The following is a 27,544-nucleotide window of genomic DNA, read 5'->3' as shown; positions in this document are numbered from 1 at the left end:
CTGACAGTCCCACAGCAGCAGAGGAGATTAGATTCTTACACACACTGCAACACAGAAGACTTGATTATAAACCAGCACCACACGAGATAACTCCCTTTCCAAAGCTGCCTGCTGGCACCAGCACACGGATGCACCTGTGCTAGCAGCTTGCCCCTTGTGCAACCTTGTTAGCTTGGCATGTATTAGCCTGGCACATATTAGCCTGGCACATCAGCTCAAGGCCATCGCATGGCGGCATCCAGTCAGGCCAGAGCACAGATGGATCTGGAATGAAACATTCTGCTCCCTGCTTCAACAAAACTGCTCTTCCCAGAGTCCTACTTCTTTATCGGTTCCTAGAGAGGAGTTCTTGAAGGGGTCCCTCTCTTCACTTTAGCCTGTGATAGAAGAAGCTTTTGTCCAGAAGCTCCTGAGAGAAGGGAGGAACAGCGGAGCCTGCAGGGGGAAGGACCTCGCAGCTCAAAATGATCAGAAATGAGAAAATACTCATGAAGAAAAATGGCTGCGAGATGAGGAAAACAGAGAAATGAGGAGTGGCAACCTCTTCTTAGTAACCTAAAAGTAAGGAAAACACTTCTCCACCATACCACTTGACTGAACAGTCCACTGTCTTTCTGTATGAATAGCCTATTTATCACTAACATTCAAAAAAATAAAAAAAAAGGAGGCAAACAAAAATAAATTGTTTTTTCTATGTCAACCTTATTTAGTTACTGAAGTGTAGTGTGAATTGTTGATCTCTTAATGCTTTGGCTAGATTGGCAGCCAGTCTAGTCCAGTCAGGCTTGCCTGATTGTATGAGAAATAGAAAATACAATTAGCATAGTCACAGCCAGGGATAATCTAGGAAGTATTCACAGTAATGAATAGAGTTGGGTGACAGGTTGCTTTAGCTGGGAGTTTCTGATACCCAGCTTTGTTACAATGTGTGTGGGCTAGTAAATATTCAACAGAAGTTTAACAGGATATTTTAAGGGGATTTACAGTCAGCTTAGTCATGTCTGTATCACCATACTGACATGCTGTCTTTGCTTTTGCATATATTACATTAATGTCAGCTTATATGGCAGGAAACCAATCATATATACATTAGTCTGCACATACTAAGATGTGTATGACGAAAATAGCTCGCCTTGTCTCCTGGGAGTGCACTATACAACGGTCTGATTTCCAGACAACACTGCAGCCAATCCTAAAAAAAAAACTAGAATTTATTTTTTATCACAAAAAATTGGCTCAAAGCAAGCAGACAACTACTAATGCAGTCTGGGATATCTGGGCATCCCCAACGAGAATAAAAAAAGGAACATATGCTAACTCTAATCTTTTAATACACACTCTTTTCTTTCCAAGGAGTGCCAAGTTTTTAATGCAAGCTTTACATTGTCACTAAATTGGTAAGTCTCACTCACTGCATCATATCAGTGTGGCATGCTGTCTTGCTGTTCAGTTCCTTCTCATGTCTTGCCCTCATGCACTCGACTAAGTTTTAGAAATAAAAAAAAAGTAACAAAAATTGGACATGCTTGTTCACACTTAATAAAAAGTCACTTACTGCAGCAACAAATTTAATAATTTTAACTAGATTTTTACCTAGGGCAATAAAGCACAAAAAGAAGAGTTACAAAGTCAGACTGATGATTGACAAGCTACTCTAATGCTGCTTTGCAAGGCATCTCATCTGCCAAATCCACTTTTACGCTCCCTATCAGCTCACAGTAACATCTGCATTTGCCTCTTATCATCACAGCTGTTAGACTATGCCATGATATAAGTGTCTAACCAAAATGCACAGCTCTGTCAGCAGATGACTTCGCAATCATATAATGGGCTTTTGAGCAGAGAACTGGAAAAACCCGCATGATATGCTCAAGCACTGTCAAATTTTTCTTTCATAGACAGGCAAAGCAATCAGTGATCCCTTCTCACTTCTGATGAATTGTGAATAACGAAGGCTTAGTCAATGCCTACATGGCACTCACAGGTGGTATTTTGACTGTTCTCACGTAAACTTGCTCATGTGCCAAGAGCAGTACAGCCAAGGCAGCTCAGGATCCCAGCTGGATCTGCTGTATATGCTGAAACCACAGAGCCGCAGCCAAACATTGCTACCAATCCCTACACTAACCAGTTTACTGCCAGTTTGGATGTGTTTACACTAGCTGCAGTCACATTTCATTAGAGCACAGATACAACCTTGGAAAGAAGTAGCTGGGCAATGTTACCAATGGCTGACATTTATATATTAACATGAAGGCACACGTACTTGACAATAATTCTTTACAGGGCTTGAATGCGGGAGGAACCACAGTCATTTCCTAGGCTGAATAGTATGACCTCATTTCCTCATTTTTATTATGTAGCATTGACGTTATTTGCGTCAGACAAAATTAAAAAAAAAAAAAATAGCGACTCCTTAATGTTGTCCCTGCCTACTTTTTATATCTTCTGTTCATAGCAAACAGAACATTCAGTGAACATTTGAAAAAAACTCCATTAGGGCGATGGATACCAAGCTCCAAATGGAAAATTACCAGGGTGGAGCCTGTAATAATCATATTCCATCTTTAATGCCAAAATAAAGAACTAGGATCAATGAAAAAGTAATTGTCCTCTTACCTTTGGGTCTCACTTTCTGCGTGTTAATGCCAAACCTGTGGCACCTAATCAAAACACATTCATCCTTTTTCTCATTTTTACTGAAGCATATACTGCTTTAGACAGACATTTCCTGAAGCATCTTCTTCAGAAACAGTTAACGAAATCAGACAATTCAAAGGCAAAGACAGACAGGAAGAAATGAAACATTCACCATAAATAGCAAAAATTACCTTTAGCAGGGTTTACTTTTATCCCTGACCTATACAGCATCTCCTCATTCTGCCAGTCCCCATTCCTGACAACAGTCTTGAGTCCATAGAAAACAATTAATGCAGCAGTGGAACAAAAGACCAAGTTCTTCAGAAAGCGCTTTTGGGCTTTGACATAAAGGGCCCTGACACCTACTGTAACCAGCAGGCAGAAGCCCATACTAGGAACATACAGCACACGCTCTGCTATTACAAAGCCAACATAGAAAAATAGGTTTGTGGCAGGAACAAAGGGCACTATTAACAAAGACAGAGACAGAATGACAATGTTCTCAGTTGAAGGAAGCTGCAGTTTCTGAATTTCATGCCTTTTTATGCCATTCTCTTCCTTTGATGCGAAGCTCGACTTCCCCTCCAGTGTCTTATATTCCACCTCTGAGTGACAGCTATGCCCATTAGCATTCTGTTTGCCATTCATTAAACTTCTCCCATTGCATTCTCTCTCGTTGCCAGAGCCCTTCAAGCTAAAGTAGGCGAGGAGGAGGAGTCCAGCATAGAAGGCCACAGTGTGTAGATTCCTCCAGTCGCTGACTGCTTTCAGAAGAGGCACGGCATCCATGGACCAGTCAAAGCTGAGGGTGTCTGGGCAAAGCAACAGCCAGAGATTCTTGGTCGGCAGGTAAAGGAATGTGAGTGTTCGCGTGAGAAAACTGTCCGAGTCAGCTGCTGGATTGTCAGAATTTGAGAAACTTGGGGGCTTGTTACCCATCCAGTATAAGCGGACACCCAGCAGTGCAGTCCCCCAGGAGGTCAATAATCCAATGCTGAAGAAGAGGCTTAAATTCTTCCTCTGAAATAAAGAAAATAAAGAATCATGAGTATAAATTGACACCAGCTATACCAGGTATTTAAATCATAATTCGTTTTAAATCATAAACAAACAAACAAACAAAAAAACAATAAATATCTCATACAACTGTTGGTGGTTTTCGTTGTTTGATTTTTTTTCCTTGTAATAAAACTCAGGTATTGTAAGTCTGATGTTTGGCTCAAAAGATGTTGATGTTGACCATAAACTAAAAGAACAAGCTCTTCCATTTGAACTGTATCAAGGCTGTACCAGAATCAAGCCTTGAGATCTTAGGGCTGTCAGTCCTTGCTTAAGATTTCCCCAAAGTAACTGAATAATGCTCTGAAAATTCTTTATTTTAGAGTAATTTACGGAACCTTACAATGGTTTCCACATAACCTCCCAAATCCTTTCTTTGTTTCTGGTTATGGCTAAAACAACGGTTTGCCTCAACTCAATTTGAAATTTAAAGACTTTTTCAGTTTAATTCTCCCTAATGAACATCTTTCCTAAAGTACTATCTTATGTATTACGTCTAACAAATACACTTTCCAAGATGGCAAGACACGAAAACAGACACAGATTCCATGTTTAGGTCTTTCTTTCTAATTAATTACAATGATCATCTGGAGTCTTCAGATGTGCCTGTTACATAAAGCTCCATTTCATTTTGCATCTCACAGCCAAATGTTTTTTGTTTTTTGTTTTTTGTTTTTTTCTTGAAGCACACCATATTAAACCACTGCTTTAAAACCTTTCACATCTTTATACCCGTCTAAATAACAATATGTGAAGCATTCAGATGTCTCCGCCTACTCATGTCATCATACAAGCAGCTCTAAGAACTGCCACTTATTTATGGAATAACTCAATATTTGCCAGCTGGAGCTGCTTGTCAGGCTCTCCCCTTCCCCATTAGAAAACACTTACTTATTCATACACTTGCAGAAACATACCACTTCTGCCTGAATCAAGAAGCAAGGCTTTCTCACCTATTGCTAGGATTGATGAGCTTAAATTCTGCTCTCAATTACATGGGCACTCTACATGAAAGCTGTTTTGGATTAGTCTCTTTTTGCAGAAGTATCTGTGAAAGCTAAAATAACGTGTAATTTTTGTATTTCCATTTCTTAGATGCCTTCTTTAAGAATATAAAAACTATTTGCTAAATAGCTCCAGACACAGTGTAAGCACTTTCATATTATTTCCCCCCATTATTACAAAAAATTATCTGTCGATCATTTTTCATTTTATTAGGTCTGTTTTTTTTCCATCTCACACTATTCATTCCTTGGATAGTTATTCACTGTTTCTTTACTTATTCAGAAGCAGGACCTCAGACTGGAATGTTTTATCTTATTTCTTTCAAGCAGTTCATTTTTCTCTTTTGTGGGAGGACTCTCCTCTTGATATCATGAAATATACATGATTTTGCTGCTCTACTTCGGGTCAATTGTTAATAGTTTTCTATTGTCATGTAACCAATGTTCCAGTAACCTGATGTTACTGGATGTGGTCTAGTCCTCATAACTTATTTGCTTAGTTCAAGAAAAAAAATATTCCTTTTCATATTTCTGTAGAGATTCTCCTTGTGAATTTTAAAGTATTTAGTGTCAGTTAGATTAACTCGTTCAATTTTGAGGAGATATCGAAGAATGCAAAGGAGGCCTTTGTAGGGAACAAGAGAACAAACAAACTCGTAATGAGAATGACTTACGTATAATTGCCTGAAACCCATATAAAAATGCTGCACTTTTTATACATAAAGCAAAGTCTGAGTCCACATATTTCATTTGCCATATTGTATTATTATTTTTGTATATTTCTATATACTGGAAAATCAGTATTATTTGGGGTAATAAACCAACTGAGATCCAGATCTACACTTTATGATTAATATATTCCCTGGAAAGCCTACTGAAACAACCTGCTTCTATATGTAAGCTGGATAATATTTTGTAACCCATCTCAGACACTGTTCTACCCCTGGCTGCCAGAACTGTTCAAATGCTTCTAATGTTATAAAGCTGGGTAAACCAGTTATCACCAAAACTCCCAATTAAATTTGTATTTGGAATAAGAAAGTTATCCATGTTCACAAATTTTGTGTGTGTGCAAAGGGGATAATGTGGGGACGAAAAAAAAAAAAAAGCAGGTCTTTGCTGGAAAACTACTTAGCACCAGAAAAATTAAGACATCCCAAATACTATGCAAGTGAAACTTGATTAACAGACTTTTGCACTTTTGGGGATTGCTTACTTAGATTGCTTTGTTATTTTGTTAATACTTAACAATGAGAAGGAAATCTCCGTTCCCTAAAGTTCTAACAATTGCACTTTTCAACTAAATGCTAAGAAAGTTCAAATTACAAAGTTCTTAGACAAAGCCATGCTGCAGCAGATATGCCATTCCTCGTGGTTAACAGAGAAACCTACTAAAAACTTTCAGATCTTCATACATCATAAAACAGTAACAACGAAAAGTTTGCCTCTTGCTCCTAGCCCTAGAACACAAACAATCTGTACCTCAAAGCTAATCCATCCTCACTGCTACAGTAATTATTTACAGCCTTCCTTTTAAGCTTAAATTTAAGATCTGTAAGGTCTGGACCCTCCGACTTTTTGGATGTATAAAGAACAGCATATCTCTATACGCAGTATTGTGTTTCATGCTTTAAGAACACTTTTCTTTTCATTAAGACTTTACACCAGTGTCGAATGAAATAGGTAAGCATGCACTTGTGGAGCTCAGGTATCCAGGTAGGTGATTTTTCACAGCAACATGTCTATTTATCATGCTGCAGAACACCAGATAACTAGAGAAGGAGCTCTGGCAGATTCCTGAGCTTAATTAACAGACTAGAGGAGTGGAGTGCAGGTATCCTCTTGTTGCCTTAGAGACGAGTGGTTTGCATCCCTCCACTGAGGCTTTTTGATCCATGGGTCTTCTCAAAAGCCAGAAGCTTTACATCATTTTAAAACTAACTACACATTAACTACAGCTACCAGTAACTTGTGCAACACTGAGCTACCAGTGTAAATTTTTTAGTTTCAGAGAAGATCCTCTGGATTTAGTCTAAAACCACAACTAAAATCCTCCCTAACACCAAACAGTTAAACTTCTGTCATAAAAACTTAAGGTATGATGCTTTTTTTTTTTTTTTTTTTTTTTAAATCACACAGATAAAGTTGGCTCAGAAGGAGAATAACAGACTCATTTTGTCTCTCTCAACACGTAACCTCATGCCTTTTGCACAGCTTTCACCTGACTGCCCTAGTATAGTCAGGGATAATTGGGCTTAGCTCACATTTTAGCTACAGGGTTAGTATAGAAAACCAGAAGTGGGAAAACAAAACAAACAAACAAAAAAACCCCACACATCTGCTTATGGCAATTTGTTAAATAATACAATCAGTTCCTTACTAGGCCTTTGCCTGCACAAAGGTTGTGAGGCATTGGAACAGGCTGCCCAGGGAAGTGGTGGAGTCACCATCCCTGGAAGTCTTCAAAAGACGTTTAGATGTAGAGCTTAGGGACATGGTTTAGTGGGGACTGCTAGCGTTAGGTCAGAGGTTGGACTCGATGATCTTGAGGTCTCTTCCAACCTAGAAATTCTGTGATTCTGTGATTCTGTGAAGTCCTTTCAAAAAGATCTCTGCTCCCATCAGCACTTACACCAGCAACTCGTTCCCTGCATCTCCTGACAGTCCACACTCCTCTGACTGCGGACTCCTAGTGTGGCCCAGCAGCAGGAAGAGATCCTCAGTAATGCTTGGCAGCAAGGCTTTGGATTACTGTACTCACGAGTCCTAATCCAGCACATCTGCCACATGTTTTGACACCCCCATAAATCCTATAACCTTCATAAGTAGCCATTTTCTTCTAGGGAAAAAATAAGCACTGATTTAGATCCCATTTAACATCTCTCCTGCCTGCTAACAGTCAAGCACCACCACTGTGATTTTAGTGTTTGTGACTGCAGAAAACTTTTTCATCTCCCTACCAAAAGCCATCTGCGTGACCCACCCACATTGTACGTTTCCCTTACATTAAATCCTAATTCCACACTCCATTATACTGCTCTTAAATATGGCACTGCAGCAGATTGCTTGATTGGGCAGCCCTGCCAAAGCTCCGTCATCACCTAAGCAGTATCCAAAGCATTTTCTAAAGACACTGTTCTTTTAACCTCACCTTGTCCATCTCACAAAGCAGCATTAACTATGGCATGTGGTCAGACGGGCCAGATATCAAAATCACCAGGGCTAAGCACACACAGGTTGTTATTTTTAGAAGTCGGGAAATGCAGAAAAGAACGTGGGTAAGTCACCAGGCATTACTCACATGAGAGTTTCTTTTCCAGCTTAGAGCTCCTTGAAAATATGTTGGCTTAGGAGCTGGGGCTTCCCGAAGAAGTGGGAGGCTGCCAAGGCACTAGATGGGACTGACAGTATCTTGTTTCTGAGGCAGGCAGAGGCTCCTGGATCACAGCTCTGCCGACCCTGAGTTCATGTTAAGCTCCAAAACCAGCCAGGGCAGTGACAAAGCTCTTTACCACAGCCTACTCTGGGGCTTCATACTGAGCTGGAATCAGCTTCCCAGCTCACTCTTCACCTGCCCTGTTTGTTCCCGTCCTGTGAGCCACTAAATGGGGTCAGCTCATTTATACCAGTCATACAGCAACAGCTCGTACCCATCTCTGGTCTTCCTCCAAGCTGGAGCTCCGTCTGTAGCTCATCCAACACTGTTGCCAATTCAATGACATTTACTTGGTGTTATGAACCCACAGCTCTTCCACAATGAGGAAGTTAGGGCAGATATAAAAAAGCCAAAGATTTCTCGTGTATATTTTTCTTGCAATTAGCAAGCAGCACAATTCAAGCAGTGATTATTGGTGTTTACTCAGAATACTAAAATTAAAATTGAGTTATAAATAGTGGTATTTAAAATTTACCATCTTCCTCTATAATCTTTAATGCGAGTCTTTAAATTAAAAAAAACAAACAAAGAAAAAAACCCTTTCAGCCTCTCCTCTCAGCTGAACAAATAGTTCTAAGGACAACCAGGGAAACAATAAATTGTGTTAACAGCAACAACGGCATGAACGACCAGAGGTAATACAAGAGCAGAAGGGACTAGATTAGCTTGATAAATCTGTGAGCATGATCAGTGCAGAAGAGAAGGCTCTCTCCAAGGATCCATCTGCACAATCAAATGCAGTGTGACAATCGGGAAGCTAATGATATCTGCCTGGGGTTAATCCATCCATCTGTGGCAGCAAGAACTTAAACACAGGAGGCTGGAAGCCCACTGGGACTGAGACATTACTCGAACTGCCAAACTTCTGAGGAACACTGCCCAACCCTGTTGTTACCAGCACACAGGTAGATACGTGGTCCAATAGACATAGCTTTGTTTAACACACACTGTTAAAGAGGTTTTGCAGTGAATGGAGGGTGCTGCACTTCATGCACTAGCCAAAATGCACTTTACAAGTATGTTGTTGGAAGGCAGAACCGAAATTCTGAGAAAAACAGAGAAATGTTCACTAAAAGAACCCTGTACAAAAGGCAGGAGCAACTCTGACTGCAAAAAACTGCACAAATGTTAGTTGTGGAACAAGTGATGGGCTTTTCTGACAAGCATCTGGGATTGCATTAGATCACAAGCAACTCTTTTAAGCCACTGCTAAGAAGGCAAATGCTATACTGGGACTGCAAATGAAAGCCTACCCTTCTAGACATGTGGAGTAATCCTTCCAGTCTTCCCAATACTAGTAATTCCTAAAACCGTCTGGATCCAGCACAGAGCTATTAGAAATAAATGGAGGAAACAGAGAGAGGTCAGATGAGGAGAATAAGATGGGTTCGTGATCTAGAAAAACATGCCCCATGAGGGAAGAATAAAGAACATAAGCTGTTTAGTCATGACAGCTGCCTGCTAGTACAGAAACGAATACTGCAAACAGGAAAGGAATAATCTGTTTTCTATATCCATGTCCAAAGGATAAGAATAATAAGCTTCAGTTCAAGAAAGGAAGATTCAGGTTACTCATCAGGAGATGCTTTCCTCTGCTAAATATAGGGATGTGCTGGAAAAAACTGTCATGGAGGTTGTCTCTGTGGCTTTTTCCTGTCATTAAAAGTAGAGTCAATGTATAACTTGTGGGAAAGATAAAGTATTGTCTCCATTAACCTATCCATACTCCAATAATTTCTGCATTAAGTACCAGGGCTTCCTGCAATCCTACTTTGTCTTAAGATTTGCTTCACTTCAGTGAAAACATTAAGATGACCCTCACACTTTGTTCCCCCTGTCACATTAGCATCTTTTTCACATTTCACACATTTCTAAAATCCATCTTTTACAAACATATATTTTTGCCCAGTGATTACAAGCACATGTGAATTCATGCCATTTTTTAAAAAAACAATACTAAACAAAACCACTCAATCATACACGTTATATGTTGCGCTCTTGATCCATCATTTGATGGGTGATCTCTGTCCTTAAGACATTCTCTCTTCCTATAGTACATTTCTTAAAACTATCGTATATAAATACTCCTACAAAATTAAAAAAAAAAAAAAAAAAAAGCAAAGACTAATGAAAAATTATCTGGGAGAGTCAATTATTTCTAACTTCTCCAGTAGATTGTAAAATCTATTTTTTCTGTTGTTATATTCTCTCTGCTGCCCTTCTCATCTTGTCCATAAACATACTTCTACCTCTAGATATATGCATACATATTGTATGGAAAAATAAAAATTAATCACAGAAAAAGACAGATATTTTGTGTTGAGTGTTTTAGTACAACATCAAACAATGTAATTTCTATTCACTATAAAAATAATAATAGTTCAGGCTTTCTCGTTGGTAAAAATGGTGGCATTGATGTCAGCAATTTACACCAGATAACGGCCACATTTCAGACTCCCCAAGTGAAAACGTTAACAGCAATACTGACTCTGAACTTGGCATGATAATGTTATAGTTTCTTGATGACACACAAAATATAAAAAAGAAGTGAAGAAAAAAAAGGTAAAGTAAACAGTCCAAGTAAGGCGCTGCAAAAAGCTAACAGCATACATAATGAGATAGAAAACATGCCTGAGATTTTTTACAAACTCATTATCAGCATGCCACAAAACCCAAACAACACATATGACATGACAAGACTTGGCTTTGCCTTTGCAACCATTTTTTGAATAGCAATTCATGTAAGGTGAAAGGGACCTAAGGGAAAATTCACCTCTGCTGCATGGGCTGCAGGGAAGCCTGAGAGTCTCAGAGAAGAGCATCAGGGCTCAGGCATGGTTTAGCACCTACACTTGAGCAACTTCATGAGTAGCCCAGCAGAGCCCCTAGGAGGAAGGCAGGTTTGCCCAAGTCCCACTGGGAAGGCAAAGTCTGCACCTGCTATGTAGCCAGAGTGTCCTCTTGAGTCGTGAGTACACCTGAAGATGAGCACTCAGAGCTGAGACCCACAGTGTCCTTTGTATCTCCTATACGACACGCAGGAAATCTGATCTGGCAATGCTTCTGAAATATTCACCCTGTACAAAGTGTTGGCAAATTGCTGAAGGCCTGATCACTTGGACAGATGGTGCATGTGCATTTTTTTCTTCTAAAGGAACCAAAGAATCATACAGTTTGGAAAAGACCTCCAAGATCATTGCTTTACACTGCGTATGAGCTTGCTTAGGGAAGAGAAGGCCAAGTACCAAATGATGCCTAGAGCACACACTGCAATCCTACTACCAAAAATTTGTGCAGCACATTTCACATGTTTCTTACACTAATAAGACAGCAATAAAGGAATATTGAAACCTAAGAGCCTGATTACTATTTAGTGGAAGAAAAATAAATACTGTAAGAATGTAAATAGGCATATACTTTTTAACTGACTAATGCAAATGGAAATGGATTTCATGAATAAAAATGTAATTTATTGCCAAATTAAGACTCTGGCAATGATTAATCGACTTTACTAATCCAGTAGGAGGAAGTCATCAACAATCAATTTCTGTATATGGAATAATCAGCAAGTTGACTCCAGTTTTGATAGAACAACCTATCCAGATGTAATAGAAATCCATCCACTGGAAGCCCATAGGATGAAAGAAGTCAGTTTCTGCAGTGGAAAACCATCAGAATCTTGTGTTGGTTTTTTGTTTGTTTGCTTTCTTATTTGCCAAGCCAAAAATTTAGGTGTTTTGTTTATTTGTATCTTTAAGGTATAGGAAAGAACAAGCAGCAAAGTTATCTTGAAACTATGTTCATAACAAAGAAAATATATTACAAATTGTAATTCTTTGAGTAATGTTTAAGCGTAGAGAAATAGTCAATTAAAACTCCATGTGAAATGCAGAACCTACTCATCAGCTCAGAAGGCATTTCAAATTACCAACGAAGGTTCATTTAAGATCATACAAGAAGTTACTGTTTTCCTTTAAAAAGAAATATTAAAATCTGGTTTGGGTGCAGATATTTTCAGATCTATTGATTCAGTGAGAAAGGAAAAAAGAGAGGTAATTGTTTAGTGACTCAGAACATGTTTGTGTGAAAAACTCAATATAACATTAACAAACATCTCCTATGATCTGGATGCAATATCTGTTTATTCTATGCTACAGTAACATCACATTTCAAACAATGGGAACCATGAAGAATTGGAGAAACAAAAGGTGATGTGCAATGACCATCAGTCTCAGAAAGCCTTCCAAAAAAGCCTTCCAAACAACACTTACTTTTGCGATTTAAAGTCAGTGCTTGCAGCAGCTGAAAGGTAATTCAAGAAAGAATACTAGCAAACAGTAGGTCAACCCCACCGATGAAAGGTTTGCGTTTCAGTATATTTCAAGTGTATTTTCCTCTCATACTCCTAGTTAAAACAAGTAGTCTAGAGCACATCTACATGCCTCCTTTGTCATCTAACTCAGCCTTGTCTCCGTGTTTAGTTCTTGACTGATGGAGGCTGCAGCCTGTGGAAGACCCTCACCAGAGCAGATTCTGGACCAGACCTGTAGCCCGTGGAGAGGAGACCACGCAGAAAGAGGTGACCTGGCAGGAGCTGCTGCCCGTGGGGGACCCAGGTTGGAGCAGTGTGCTCGTGACTGATGGACCCCGTGGTACGGACCCATATCTAGAGCAGTTCTTGAAGAGCTGCTGCCTATGGGAAGCTCACGCCGGATCAGTTCAGCAAGGACTGCATCCCGTGGGTGGGACCCCACAGCACAGGGGAAGAGAGTGACTGAAAAGGAGCAGCAGAGACGAAGTGCCATAGACTGACCACAACCCTCATTCCCCCGTTCCCCGGCACTGCTCAGGGGAAGGAGGTTGAAGACGGGGAGGGGGGGGGGAAGGCGTTTCTGGTTTCTTTCTTATGTTTCTCTCTTCTCTAGCTTGCTAGTAATAGGCAATAAATCTTACTATTTCCCTATGCTGAGTCTGTTTTGCCCATCATGATCATTGTTGAGTGATCTCCCCATCCTTATCTCAAACCTTGAGCTCTTTGTGTCGTATTTTCTCCCCCTTCCTCTTTGAGGAGGGGGAATGAGATAGAGTCTGTGGTGGAACTTGGCTGCCCACCTGAGTAAAACCACCACAGTTCTGGAGATACATGCTTGGATATTTGAAGAATAATACATTGGGGAAAAAAAAAAAAAAAAAGAAAAAAAAAAAACACTCATGGAAAAAATGAAATTAACAGCTTCTGTAAGACCTGATGAATAATACTGAGATCTCAGAGAAGTAACACTGGGAAAATTAACATTTTAATATCAATTTCATTTGCTCTTCTTTTTCATGAGATCTGGTTAGTTTCTTATAGAATTGGTTCTGCACAAAGACTAATTTGAAGAGAGCTTGTCATGCCCTATGTTAATTTCTGGGGAAGTTTTTTATATTCACTCCCTACAGAATACACTAGATAGAAATGGGAATGAAAATCTATTAGAAAACAAATAGAGAGAACAAATTAAACATTTTGCAGCAAACAGCACTGTCTAGCTACATAAATAATGACTACTCAATGATACTAGCAAATAGAGCTGCAATGATATCACAGGAATAGAAATGCACAAACACATATAAGAATATTTAACCAATAATAAAAACTGAAAATACTTCAACAAAAAGTTTCCCCAGAAGCATGTTTGAGAAAAATAACAGAATACCTTGAATGGAATGTCTTCTACCTTGTTTCCTTATACATTAAATATGAAGAATATATATATATTTGTTGTTATTTTTTCTATGCTCATTTTAAATATCTTTTTTAGTATAGCCCCTTTAAAAACATGAATTGTATTATTAGGGTGTGATCCAGAGACAGAGTTAAAGGTAAAGCAATTACTAGCCTCAGTAATGCAAAATCAAATCCCTAATAATCCAAATAAAAAGAAAGCTATGAAAAATAGTGAACCAGAATATGGATGACAAAACTTACTTCATGTCATGGGATTGAAATTGGCATGGTGACTCATTATGGTCCATTAAGCTAATGTGAAGAAATGAGGCAGTGAGCAATCTTCTGCGAACCAACACCAAGACACTTTTCAACCAACTATTAAGGGGTGAAGTACTTAAAAGAGGTCAATTGCTGGTACTGTAAGAGGTATGATGAAGCCCCTTAACCAATTATATTAAACTTACTTGAACGTCTGCACTGCTATCTTGCTTGGCTTAAAATGCAATCTTAGTACTTCCCACTAGGCAATGATGTGTGGTCTGATTAGTTAGGCTGTAAAACAATTCAGCTTCTATGAGGGAAATGTAAAAATGCATATATGCTTTTTGAATAAATTAATATATATATATATATATGTATTAAATAGATTCAGTATGTTTATCAAAACATTTGTTTTAAATAAGCTTCTTCACTTTTTGGACCAAACAAAGCAGGAAGAAATAAAAATGGTGCAAATGTAATTGATTTTGCCTGCATATATTCATTCATATTCACACACACACACACAGCCTTCCCTCTTAATTCTCGGTTTGTCAGCCTTCTGCATCGCAGACGTGTTTCAGGCATCAAGGAAGTCAACAGTAATAGTCTTTCCTGAGTGTGACTCCAGTGTAAACAGCCAGCCATTATGAAATTCATTCCAGTCTCATTAATGAGTGAAGTTTGGAAGTGCAGTATTTTGGAACCATAAAGAGATGATTTATAATGAGACTTCACTCGGTGGGAAGACTGAAGTACAGCAGTTCTTTCTCCAAGTTATCCTAATAGAAAACTATTTAATGAGTGTGGGATTTCTCCGAGAACACAAAAAAAGGCAGGACTTGGAAGAGGATATATTATATTGTATTGTGCAGACACCCACATCACTGAATGTTTCAGCTACAGTAAAACCATCAAAATAAAAAACCTCAAAGTTGTTTCTATTTTGAGCTTTTGGCTTGTTTTTAATAAGCACTCCAATATAAAACACAGACTTGTAGATATTAGCAGATCGACATAATTCAGTATATAAAAAATAAAAGAAAAAAGCAAGGTTTAGCGAACAGAACTAGGTTGCCTAAGGTCAGACAATAATGCAAACAAGAAAAAAGCTGTGCATCGGAGCAGGACATTGGCTGGCAAGGAAGCAATAAAAGAGCAGAGAGGTAACCTTCCCCAACTAATTCTTCAGGACACTGCGGTGGTGAGCTGCCTTAGAGCCCTCTCTCTCCCCTTCAAGGGAGGCACAAAATGTGCTGCTGAACCAAACTAAATGGCACACAAACATGAGCCCTCGTCTTACTGCAAACTTAGATGAAAGCTGCATCCAGTCCTCAATATTGGGTTTAAAAAAAGTTCAAAAACACATATGCCATAACCATGCATAAGAAGGGCATATAGAGGCTTTAAATGTTAGAAACTAATTACCTGGCTTGCTGATTATATTGTTGAATTTGCTAATAAAAGACAGGAGTGGGACGGTGGAGAGAAGACAACGGAGAAGAGTGTGTCAAACTTCTTAAAATTAAATTAGCTAACAGAAGCATCACATTTATTTTCTAAGTCGTGAATTTAGACCATGGCTTCATAGTATGAGAACAGCAGTGCTGCTTTAGGAGTTTGCTTGTTTTCTATGGTTTTCAGTGTGCTCAGTTCCTTGTACAAACTGACATTGTGTCAGCCCAATGGAGGGAATGACATACAGGGGTGGAAAACTGAAGGAAGAGGTGAGACTTTGTTAAGCCATGACTGCTGCCAAAGAGACCTACCAAACCATGACTTCCGAGAACATCGTTAGGACATATTCTTGCCATGTATTGTAGTAATGTGCACATACATCCCTGCTTCTTCAGCAGGCTGAGTGGTAACACTTACATGAGATCTATTACAAGTAGTAAACATTAAGTACAATCATTTCATTTAAAAAAAAAAAAAAAAAGAAAGAAGAAAAAAGAAAACAACAACAACAAAAAAACAACAACCAAAAAAAAAGTTCAACTAAACATAAAAAGCATAACAACTTTAAAACAAGAAGTCCTTGTGCCATCATACTTTAAAAAGGATTACATGGCCACAAGATCTCTCCCACCTGGCAGTTTTAAGAACATCCATTTTACACAGGCTGCTTGGTTTCAGGGTCAGTACACAAGCTCCCCAGATGTGATGCTAGGAAGGATCCAAACTCATTAATCTTGCAAAAAATTCTGTTAATATCTTTTGGAAATACGCACTTCTTCAGTTCCTTGATAACGTTCAGATACTTAAGATGAACTTCTCCACTGCTACATATCCATTCTGTCTACATTTCCAACTCGCCCTGCCCCTCATCAGCTCATTGTTCTTCTCTCAAAAATGCCTTAAGACTCCCTCTAAAACCTCCTCCATCTCTCCCACATGGATAGAATAGTTACCTTAAATTGCTCCCAAAAGTATAAATTTGTCCAAAATTTTGCTAGAAGTACTACAATAAAACTTACCTGATACCAGATCAACATGGTGCTTCTACAACCAGTTCTGACATGGATGTGCTGGATTACATTAAGCAGGCTGCTTAAAAGCCTTTTGTCTCTTTTTCCTTTCCCTCCTGCCTCTAAATTCAGATGTTATACTTGTAAAAGCAGCAAGAATTTGTAACGATGTTCTCTCTAGTGCACCAGGAGGTTCTGCTCCCTCATAAGTGTCTATTATACAAATAAATAAGCACTACAGACAGTAGTGACCTCTTTTACTATAAGATCTGGAAAATTTATTCTAACATGCTTCTGTTGCACTGTATCTAACCAAGTGAGTTATATGCCTCAACTACTTTTACTATTTTCTTCAGCCACTTATTACACTGAAACGTAACAGTGCCTTTGGAAATGGTGGGGTCCACCTTTATGTCTAGAGTCTTGTAAAATCTAACATGATCCAATGTTACATCCTGGGAAGCCTGAGTATAGTATCATCTGCTATTTATTATTCCACAACTCTACGATTCAAATATTCAGCCAGACAGATATACAGCAAACCCAGCTAAACTAGGCTTGTAGCCTTTAGCTGACAATTTCAGCTACTGCTTTTATACAAAGGAATTGGTTTGAAAGAATTAATCAGTTTTGAAACATCATCAGTTACCTTGCTTGCCAGAGTCTCACTGAGAATAAAGACAAAAGACTTACTGTTCTTATGCATGAGTGAGGAAAGACATGAAAGGAGATAGCATCTTCTATTAGCGCAAGCAGCATGGTTAGCAAAACGTACAAAGTATAATTGGAAAAATGGGCCAAAGATGAACAACTGGCCTAATAAAAGATATTACCTTTCTCCATAAAATTCGTTATATATTTTTACCACCACAATTATACTAGCCCTGCTTTCTATTAAGGAATAAAAAAGCCTAGAGAACTCAAGTCAAGCTATAAAAAGACATCTCTTTGTTGTTGCATACTTTTCAGCCAAAATGTGCAAAGCAGAAATGGAAATTTTAGTGCAGTACAGCTGAAAGACAATAAAAATTTGGTCTTACACAGAAATGGACAACATAATCCTGGAATCCTCTCTCCTTCAAAATAAAATAATGCTAAACAGAGAAATTTCAAACACTTTTTTTTTTTTTTTGCCTTTGCAAGGGTAAGATATGGGGTAAAAGTTATAAATATGATGGGAATGGATGGAAATCTCAGAAGTAAAATAAATCAATAATATAGAAACAAAAATCAGAAACCAGGAGAAGAAAGGAGCAGCAACACAGTCTTAAAGGAGAACAGTAATGGGTTAAAGTAAGAAGAAACTCAAGTTCTTACTCCTTTCTTTTGAACAAAGGCTTGTATTAAAAAAAAATGAGGTTGGAGTGGAAGGCTCAGAGGTCATTAATTATGGAGATATTCAAATTAAATCACAAAGTAAAAGAAAAGAGAAAATTAAAAAACAAGCAAAACAAAACAAAACCAAACAAACCATGAGAACAAAACCAGAAAGGCAGCTTGGGAACCTCGTCTGTAATCACTCCACCTCCTGTTTTCTCCCTTCTCATCTTTGAATCTGCAAATACTTGCTCTCAGAATCATTGCCAGCAATTCCTATTTGGCTAGGTCTCAGACTTTTAAGAAGGAACCAAAGCCTGCTTATCTTCGGTGGGTATAGCATAAATAACTACAGTTCTTAACGTGCTGAGATCCCCCTATTGCCAACTTCACAGCCAGCACCCCTCTACCTTCTAAACTATAAATCTCCAGAGTCATTAGAAAAGTGGTTCCTGAGGAGACCAAGAGGGAAAAGAAGAAAAAAAAAAAAAAAAGAGGACAAAAAGAGGACTACTACTACAACATCCAGTAAAGTGCAGAGACTTCTAATCCTTTCATTTATAATTTATATATTATATACTATCTATTTATATATTACACATTTATATATTTTATAATATATTTATTTATATTTATTTATTATATATAATACATATTATATATATCCATATATATATATATATGAACACACACATATACTCAAACATATATATTTATACATCTCCCTCTGTGGGTGGGGTAGACACTGTAGCACATACATCCTTTGACTTGTCAAGGGCTTTCATTTTGTGTGTGTTTGTGTGTATACATGCATGTACTTTTTTTCCCTCCACTTTTCTAATGAGGACATGACTAATTTCCATATAATGAATCCCAAACTTGCTTCTCTGCATTGAAGTCTGGCTCAGGAAGAATCACCGTGGCAGGCTATCTGGGATTTTTTAGCATTATGCATCCTGAGATGTCACAGAAGGGGACTGACCATGCTCGATTGATTTTCAAGAGAGCAACTAGGCTGCAAAGAAGCCCGAAGTTGTTAATCATTTACACGCTTCTCAACTTTGCCAATCAATGCAGCACGTACACTTCTTGACCTTGCTTAGAGAAAAAATAAGGATAACCTTTAAAGATTAGGAGGGCTCGCACATTATGGATTTATCTGCCTAGCAATATTCATTTCAGTGATGAAAAATTACGACTTATAAGGCTAACATCCTGCTTTAAATTGCATACATGCAAGTTACATTAAAATTCCTTCCTATTCACACAAGAACATAAAAATCATTAACCAAAATACATGCAGAAACAGAAATGACAACTGCTAGATTTTTAAGGAGCCACTCTGAAGAGACCTTGCCATTTTTCCAGATATTAAAAATCACAGCTTCCACAATTCACATATCTAAATAGGAACTAAACTGTAAAGTCTACTATGCAGTGGTATTTATGCTTCTTTGAAACAGTTTGCTGGCTTGTTTTTTTCTGAGGTGATTTCTGAAATGAGTATTTCTAATATTAAAGTTACAAAAACAATGAAAACACCAGTATGCTGAAAATTTCAGCGACCCCTTTTTGTAACTGCCTACAGACTGGAAGCATAAATATCTCAAATCCTTTGAAAGTAAAGCACCTAAGCATGGGCTCCACAGAAATCAGCATTCTGGGCAGAGCTATGTCTAAGTTAGTCTCTAAGAAATGCCAAACTTAGCTCCTTAGAAACCTTACTACAGGCTCACAGGTTCACAAACAAAAGAATCAGGCACTTGAATTTTTTCTAGAAAACAATATATCGTCCTACTTTTTGCTCAGTGACTTTGTAGAATAGTGGACAATGCCCTCCTTTTCAACAGAAAGGAGAATTTCCACATTTCCATCTGCATTTTCTATGGCAGACCCCAAACATGCAGGTATTCTCACCCTAAGACTGACATTTTCTCTTTTCAAAGTTGTTTGCCTCTGTATACAATGAATGCAGTATCCAGGTTCTCAGTTGCCAATATTGAATCTGTTTACAATGCAATAACTAGACCCCAGTTGACAACAGTGAACATGAGTAAGCACGACGTGAGCCCTTGGTTTTGGAGGAGACCTCAGCTCTAGTAGCTCAAGTAATTAATTTAGTATCAACCTGAGCACACAGTCCAACGTCAGTGCACACGGCAGCCCTAATATGTCAGAGTACAAACAGGCAGGGGCACTCTGAAATCCTGATGGAGTAGAGGCAGCTGGGATGTGCAGACCTGGACAGGCTTTACAAGTGCTCTGCACGTCAACTCATGAGCGTCGACATGACAGCCACTGCTTAAGGTCTTACAAACGGTGCCTGGGGATGATGTGCAACTGCAGGTGGCAGTCGAGCAAAACCTAAAGACCTACCTTTAGGCTTGTGCAAACATGAGAGCATACCATGCCCCTACATCCATCTTTGGATCCTAGCCTAAGTGCCTGTGTGAAAGGTTGACAAACCTCCCACATGCTGCATGTGTGCACAGGTGGAGGTGCTTTTACACCAGCAATTAAACAGGAAGAACACTTCCTGCAGCCTGCAACTGACCTCCCTCAGACAAGGACATTAACAGCTGGGCTGGCCTCGCTGTTGTCAAACCCACAGTCAGACTTTGAATCTTATCACAGAAATAACTAGAAGACCAGAAAAACCACTTTGTTTTAGTTTTTTTGTTATTTGTCTTTTGAAATCCCAGATTAAAAAGGCTTACATTCTTAAGCATTGGCCAAAACCATGAGGACTATGTATATATTTTTTGATTTTTTTATTTCCCCCATGAAAGCTGAGATTCTCACTGGGACAGATGTTACAAGTGTATAAGTCGCTGCTCACAGTTTACAGTACACGTACATTTTGCTGAAGGGCTTGGGCTTGTCAGGAGCCCAGGGCTGGCGGCTGGCCGTACCAGCCAGCTGTGCCCTGGCTCAGGTGGAATGCTCAGGAAGAGGAGGCAGCTCTTCCTCTGCCAGAGCACTGACCTGGGAAAAGCTTCTGCAGTGCAGGGGAAAAACAGGGAAAGCCACAAACCATGTGGATAAGAACAGGAGACTTGAGAGAAATAGGGAACCAGGTCTCAGAGACAACAGGCAAACTCTTCCTAGAGGCCTACAGGAGGTCACAAAGATCCCCCTAAACAAGGAAAAAAATAAGAGGCATTGCCCTTGCCAGCAAGCAAGGACAAAACCGGCTTTCAGACACAACTATCTGAGTATGCCTCACCCAGCAAATCTGTTCACTCCCTTTTACGACGCTCTGCTTTATTTCTCTATTTGCTTTCTGAGAAAGCTATAAAAGTTTTAAAGATTCAAAGTCTTCTTGGTGTATTCCGCTTAAGAAAAAGCCCCAGACACAACAAACCTCAAAGCTCTTACTGAGAGTTTCACAGAATTCCAAGAGAAGTAAGGCTTAAAATGCTAAGAAAATTGACACGCTGACTGGAAGTGGAGGAGGTGGCTTCTTGAAAACACCATCAATAACTTGTTCTTGCATACTGAGCCTCTTCCTTGCTCTAAATGTCACTCATCCAGACTGGAAAAAAAACATTATTTAGTGTAAGGGCAACTTCTCTTTGCATGAACTTTGCTTTCCAAATGGAAAAGATCAAGCATCATACAGCATTTTGCAACTAGAAGCCAAAATCTGGCATTTCAGTAAGGTCAAAAGGAGCCACACTAACCCATGAGAAAACCTGACTCCACGTTGGGTAGAGAAGAGGTAAAAATGTGTCCCCAGAAAGCTGGGCTTTGACAGGAATGTGAGCTCCAGGACAGTGCTGGAGGGGACTCCTACATCCCACTGCTGGAACTGGAGTGTGTAGGATGTTAGGTTCCCATGCTCATGGCCTTGACTTCCCCACCAGCTTCAAATATTACTTTTTAACCATTTCCTTTGGGAACAAGAGTACAAACGAACAAAAAATCAACAACTACAGGGATCCTTAAGTAGATGCTTATTTATTTACAAGCAGTTCAGCATATCAGAGGATTGGTTCTAAAAATATGTGAGTGACCACAGTAGCAACTTGATGAGGAGGTAGGTGGGGAGACAGCAGAAATGTGCATTGGATGCACTATGGATGAGTGCAGATCATGCAGAATGCCTGAGGATTTTGCAGGAACAAAGTAATTTCCTGGAAAGGAACACAGATAAGGAAAAAGTGCTTGAGCTTTGCTTTTTGAATGCTACAATTTGTTCGCTTTTGCCTTGAAGCTATCTGAAAGCAGGTTTTTATGCCAATTCACCTGTCTTTTGAGTATTCCCTAACAATTTACAAAAACAGACAGCATTGAGCCCCTGGGCAGAGTTATATCTAACCATTTTTGATGACGCAGCTAGTACTGCTGGAACGTTTATTTCTTAGGGTAGAATTTTAGTCTGTTATGCCTCCACTGCAATTCATGCAGAATTTGTATTTAACTATCATTAATACCTGGCATGCTGTCCTTCTATAGCTACATCCTGGAAAATATCTTTTTATAGTGAGAAAGAAAGGGTTATCCTTTGTATGTTAAAATATGGACTTTCAAATTCTGAAAAGAAATAAATGAAAATGTAATATGGCCTGCAAAAATTTCAGCATTGCTTATCTCATGTTGTCTTCCTCTGACTATACAATTAGTCGATATGGAGGGGTTTGCACATTCAGGAGCATTCTTTAAAGAAAAAAAAACATACAGATGTACAGATTTTTATGTAAGGCCAGAAAAGGAAAAGAAGCAGCTAAGAGATACTTTAGTCCTGAACTTTTTGTTAACAAAGACAGTGCTCCAAACAAGTCACTTTAATACAGCAGCATGAGTGTGTTTCAGTGCCATCTAGCTAACACTTACGGTAACTTGCATCACTATGCATAGACTTTTTTTTTCTTCCAAGAATCCTTTCTTCAATTAAAAAAAAAAAAAAAAAAAAAAAGGCAAGGCAGCACATTGTTTTTGCTCCAGATCCATCAGTGTATTGAAGCATAAAGATCTTGGGTTGCTCTTGAAATACTCAAGCTTTGATGTATTTATGTGAGGAATGTAAAACACGTAACCCCCAAACCCTTTATGCTGTGACTGAGTTCTTGATCTGGTCAGAGCCACATGGCTGAGTATTTTAAATACTGCTCTTTCAAGTATAAGCATATTTGGTGTCACTATGCAACCATTCCAATCAACTCTTTTATGCCATATATTAATGGAAGGGTTGAGACAGAAAAGGAAATGCAAAGAATACTACTTCAGTTTGTTTTAATAAATGGAAACAGCATTGATTTTTAAAGATAAGAAATTTGTAAAAGCAAGCGAAGAACATATTTTGAGATTTTGAGGAGTGAAACATTATGCTTTAAATCCTCTGAAAAATCTTTTTTTTTTTTTTTGCCTTCTTATAGAATGGGTTTCCAGATAATAAAAAAACATTTGCAGTCCTGCCCAAGTCGTTATGACTATGTAAACGCCAACTGAAAGCGTGCAAGTTCTTTCTGAACTTTAATAAAAATTCTCCAGTTTAGAATAATTTGACAGCCTAACACTTCTTTCTGCAGCCCAAAATAGACTGGAGGAAAAATGGTTTCTTTTGACTCAGCAATGCGCTTTTATATCCTCTAAAAACCATAATTGAATCATAATGGCCCAGTTTTAAATCCTTCTGGCTTGGAAGTGTACCATTTAAACCTCTTCAGAACTGTCTGGATACCCAGCATATACCTGCTAAGTCATGTCACTGAAAGTCCCAGAAAAAAAAAAAAATCTCAACATGTAACTAAAATCGTTATTTTTTGCACTACATAGTCACTGCATTTTGGGTTTTAGATTGTGAGTGATGCAAAATGAATATTCTTAACAACAACAACAAAATCCAAAACTCATCTCATCCAAAAAAAAAAAAAAAAAAAAAAGGAGGTTGCAAAAGCACAAAGTGTAAGGTTGTAGGGCATATTGCACCAAAGTGAGATAATTTTGCAATAATTACTCTTTACTTCTTCTGTCACATATTTTTTTTACTATTTAGTTCATATATTTCTTTTTACTTACATTCAACTAATTCCCCTACAAATAACTTTTTAACAATAGTCTGTCATGTTTCTCAAAGGGCATTGCAAAACATTTCAGGAAGGGTACATTGAATAATGAGAAACACTGATGAACAAAACATGGATGGGATTAAGACAGCACACAGGAACCTGCTTCTGAGATCTGACATGTTTGCCCTGGTTGAGTGGAATCAGCAGCAAGCTCTCCTTCCCCTCTCCTCCCACTCCTCGGAGGCACCCACCAACTTCAGCCCCAGTGCTTCCTTTCTTTTCCACCATCTTTTGGAATGGGAGGCAGATCTCTCTTCTCTCCTTACCCTTCATGCTAGGGATCTTCAGGCAGTTGGGACACCTCTTTGCTGCAGGAAAGTTACACTGAGAAGTAGGGAGGAGCAGAGCTGAGCAGTAAGACAAAGGGGAAGGAGCTTTGCCAGGCACCTGCCTGACAGTGACAAACAGACCTGAAGAGAAATGAGTCGCTAAGTGCACCGAGGAGGAAGACGTGTTCAGAGCAGTGATGTTTTTGGTTGACTATCCCTGTTCAGACTGGAGACAAAGTTCAGATACTGAAGGCAGAGAGAGCACTTACATGGACTGTATTGGCAGGGGCTCGACTGAATGTGCTGCTAAAATAACTATTAAAGTACCCTCCCATTCTGCTAGACATAGAGAGATTCTCCACAACACCAAGGGACTCCATAATTTTTCACACATACATATATGTATATATTACTGTTACAGTGGAAAATTTGACGGAATAAATCAACTGTTCTTCAGACAATCATGATAGTTCCCAGCTGACAACAGCCACCAGCTTACACAAACTGATCGTTTTTTCTGAATTAACTAACTCCATTGTTTCATTAACTTTAACTGCTTATGGATAAGCCTGAAGTTTCCAGCAGAACGTAAGGAGAGTTAACACAGCTTTGAGAAATCCATGCTTAGCTTTTGGGGTAGATAAACAAATGCAGAATGAAGTGAGCTACTTAGAGATATTTTTGGTTAGCTAATCGTCTTTATGTTATCCAAAGTTTAAAAAAAAAAAAAAAGTCCCCTAAGCCTTCACTAGTTTGTGTGTCTGAACTGTAAACAGACAGATAAATAAAAAGCATTACTGAGTATGCCTAGTTGCTGTTTTCACAGCTATAATCACACCTTTTCAACCATCTTGCCCTTTAAAAAAAAAAAAAAAAAAAAAAAGCAGCAGCAGACATCAGAGGATGAGAGGAACTGAAGAAATCACAGCAGTCCCAAATATTCACCCACTCACACAACTGATCTCAAATTCCTCTACATTCTTCCACTGTATCTAGAAGAAACTGGACAGTGAAGAGGCTTAAGAGCAAACTGGGTATGGTTAGTATCTGTTTGATACACAAACATCAGAAGTTACTGTATGCCTACAGGAGTTATACTTTGTAGGCATCATCTCTCATCTCTGAAAACAGTGAGACGTTGTTAGAGGTCAAGGTCTCTGAGACAAAGATGGGTCCAGCTTTAGGCAGAGAGGCACTTTGTGCTTACTCACGGACAGTGCTTATAGACAATTCACATGGAGCTTTACTCTGGGAACAGAGTTCAAACAGGAATACGAGCCTGGAAAGGGGTAATATATACACCTCTGGGAACGTAACACAGGTTTTTAGGAATTAGCTCAGTTTTTCTTACCTTCTCATATCCACCTTGGATGCTACTTTCTGCAGCCACTGGGGCAAATAAAAAGAGTTTGTGAAACAAGATGCTACCTTCCAAAGGTGTATCAAAAAGTCTGCTATCAGGGATATACTTTCCTGAATAACTGATAGCAATGATATACGCATTTGTTTCTACACAATGTAACAAGCACTTTGTGTGAATTAAGTGACGTCCTGTGTGAGAGCTTACAGATGACAAGTAATTCTCAGTAGTGATTTAGAAAGTGATCTCCTGACACATTTTTCAACGATTGTGAAATCAGCTTTTGCTACTTACTTTGACAATACCGACACTCATATGGATACTGTGCTGACTCCTTCTTCACTGCTATGCAAATCTATGAAATTAGACAACTTGTCCAATGTATTGGAGTAATTGTATTAATTCACAGAGAAATATGCCCAGTGGGAATTCTATCTCATTTGGCCATCATGGTCCAGATGAAGCAGTTCCATCAAGCTGTCAGTCATCTCCTGCCTGGCTTTGGCTCTCATGACCCTTGCAGGGACTTGGCAGGTGGTGCTTTACCAGGTGTGGCACTTGAAGGGAGGGCAGGAGGAGAGAAGCAGCAGGGAAGGAGCTGGGTCAGCCTGTGGAATCTGACCTTTCGCTTCAGGCACCTCCTCTGATTTTGGCCTTGTCCCAGGTGGCCAATAGTCATGTTATTCAATAAAAATCTTTTGTTAAGTACATGTGAAGTGTTCAGCCCAAGTTCGTAACAGATCGCTCATCTGATGTAACGGGCAAACATGGCCATAATTAGCAAAGGGCAGCAAACAGTGAACTGTTGATGAGTAACTGCAAGACCCACTGAAAGAAATATGGAGACAGAGCAGGTCTTTGTACTGCTACAGTATCCACTGCAACAGGCAAAGCATGAAGGAACAAATTTATTGCTTAATAGCACAGCTATCTCTTCCCTAAACTACGAGACCTACATGCAAATCACGTTTCTCTAAAGACAAAGTTATTCCCAATCTTTGCACTGTTATCTTCACAGGTACCTTACAAGTTGGCAGAACTGATTGCTGTCCGATAAAATTATCCATACAAGAGAGGGGAAGATCCATCACTTAATTTAACTGGTGTTCCCCTTAAGCAACAAAGATTTAATGTAGTCTGATAAAGAGGGAGATGAAAAAAGTTACTCAACATTGATGGAGTATAATCCAGGATGTAAAATCAGAAATTGAAAAGTTGTAATTTTACTAGTAGACAAAATGATCACGTTTTGAAATTCTTCTAACACTAGGCTTCTTCTTGACACAAATAATATTCAAAATTTAAGACTGGATATTCCATGTACCTTTTTCTGATTAAGACTTATTTGAGCAATTTGTCATTAAAAGAATCATACAGAATCACATACACAAAAGACATTTACTTATAAAATTGCTGGTCTCTTGGAAACATTTTGAAAAGACTCCATCCTTATTTCCTGAAACCACAAATAAAGTATGCCTTTCAAAGCCGAAAAATTTACACCATGAGCACCATTTACAGACAATTCTAATCCTTTCTATTAGTCACCCTGAAATCCTCTGGGCTGTGTAACTGCACTACTTCCAGAACACATCAATAAAGTTATAGTAAACCAGCCGACAGACATGAAGCTTTCTGGGGGCTAGGTGCACATAGAAATCATGGAATCAATCTGCTGTTATTATTCTTAATCCACAGAAAAACAATCTAGACAGGGGGAACGATGAACTTGCCTATGTTAATTCCAGGTCAATGGGAGAGCCTGTCAGGCCCCAGGACACACAGACATGCTAGTCCTCCCACCACACCCAAAGTCTAATATGTATTGGTAAAGATAGTTTTCTCTTTCAAAATAGTTCCTATGTGTTAACAAGTAGACAACAAAAAAAAAAAAAGCCAGACTTGTGGGGCCAAAATCTAGACCTGGAGACACTGCCTTACGTGGTAAA

General features: G+C 38.9%; 1 protein-coding gene across 1 annotated transcript in view; it reads right to left on the bottom strand.

The window, feature by feature from the left end:
- Positions 1-27,544, bottom strand: part of TMTC2 (transmembrane O-mannosyltransferase targeting cadherins 2) — a 255,410-nt gene that overhangs the window by 102,680 nt on the left and 125,186 nt on the right. Inside the window, exon 3 of the mRNA XM_084306356.1 lies at positions 2,832-3,660. Within this exon, the coding sequence (XP_084162482.1) occupies positions 2,832-3,660 (829 nt within the window). The remainder of the gene's footprint in view (positions 1-2,831; positions 3,661-27,544) is intronic.

The sequence above is a fragment of the Netta rufina genome (genome assembly GCF_964035555.1).
Source record: "Netta rufina genome assembly, chromosome: 1".
Lineage (NCBI taxonomy): Eukaryota > Metazoa > Chordata > Aves > Anseriformes > Anatidae > Netta > Netta rufina.
Note: the sequence above shows the minus strand (reverse complement) of the source record. Positions and strands in the feature narration are given on the sequence as shown.